The sequence below is a fragment of the Fulmarus glacialis genome, unplaced genomic scaffold, assembly GCF_000690835.1.
Source record: "Fulmarus glacialis isolate BGI_N327 unplaced genomic scaffold, ASM69083v1 scaffold26122, whole genome shotgun sequence".
Classification (NCBI taxonomy): Eukaryota; Metazoa; Chordata; class Aves; order Procellariiformes; family Procellariidae; genus Fulmarus; species Fulmarus glacialis.
The window spans coordinates 1-266 of record NW_009200117.1 but is presented as its reverse complement, the minus strand read 5'-3'; the positions used below and the strand labels follow the sequence as shown (position 1 = coordinate 266).

Here is a 266-nt window from a genome sequence, read left to right as displayed (position 1 = left end):
CCCGGTGGCAGCAGCCGGCTGCCCTCCTACCGGCACTCAGCCTTTGTGCCCACTCACTCCTACCCAGAGGAGTGTCTGGAGATGCACCACCTGGACAGCGGCCATCATCGGACCAACTCTGCCCCCCACACAGATGATGGCTACATGCCCATGTCACCCGGCGTAGCCCCTGTGCCCAGCGGCGGGGGGCCCCCCAAAAGTGGTGACTACATGCCCATGAGTCCTAAGAGTGTGTCGGCCCCGCAGCAGATCATCAACCCTGGCAG

General features: G+C 64.3%; 1 protein-coding gene across 1 annotated transcript in view; it reads left to right on the top strand.

The window, feature by feature from the left end:
* Window positions 1-261, top strand: part of IRS1 (insulin receptor substrate 1) — a gene marked incomplete at its 3' end in the record, with an annotated part of 2,009 nt that extends 1,748 nt beyond the window's left edge. Inside the window, exon 2 of the mRNA XM_009573492.1 lies at window positions 1-261. This exon is cut by the window's left edge and continues 33 nt beyond it. Coding sequence (XP_009571787.1) covers window positions 1-261 — 261 coding nt within the window.
* Window positions 262-266: the final 5 nt, after the last annotated feature.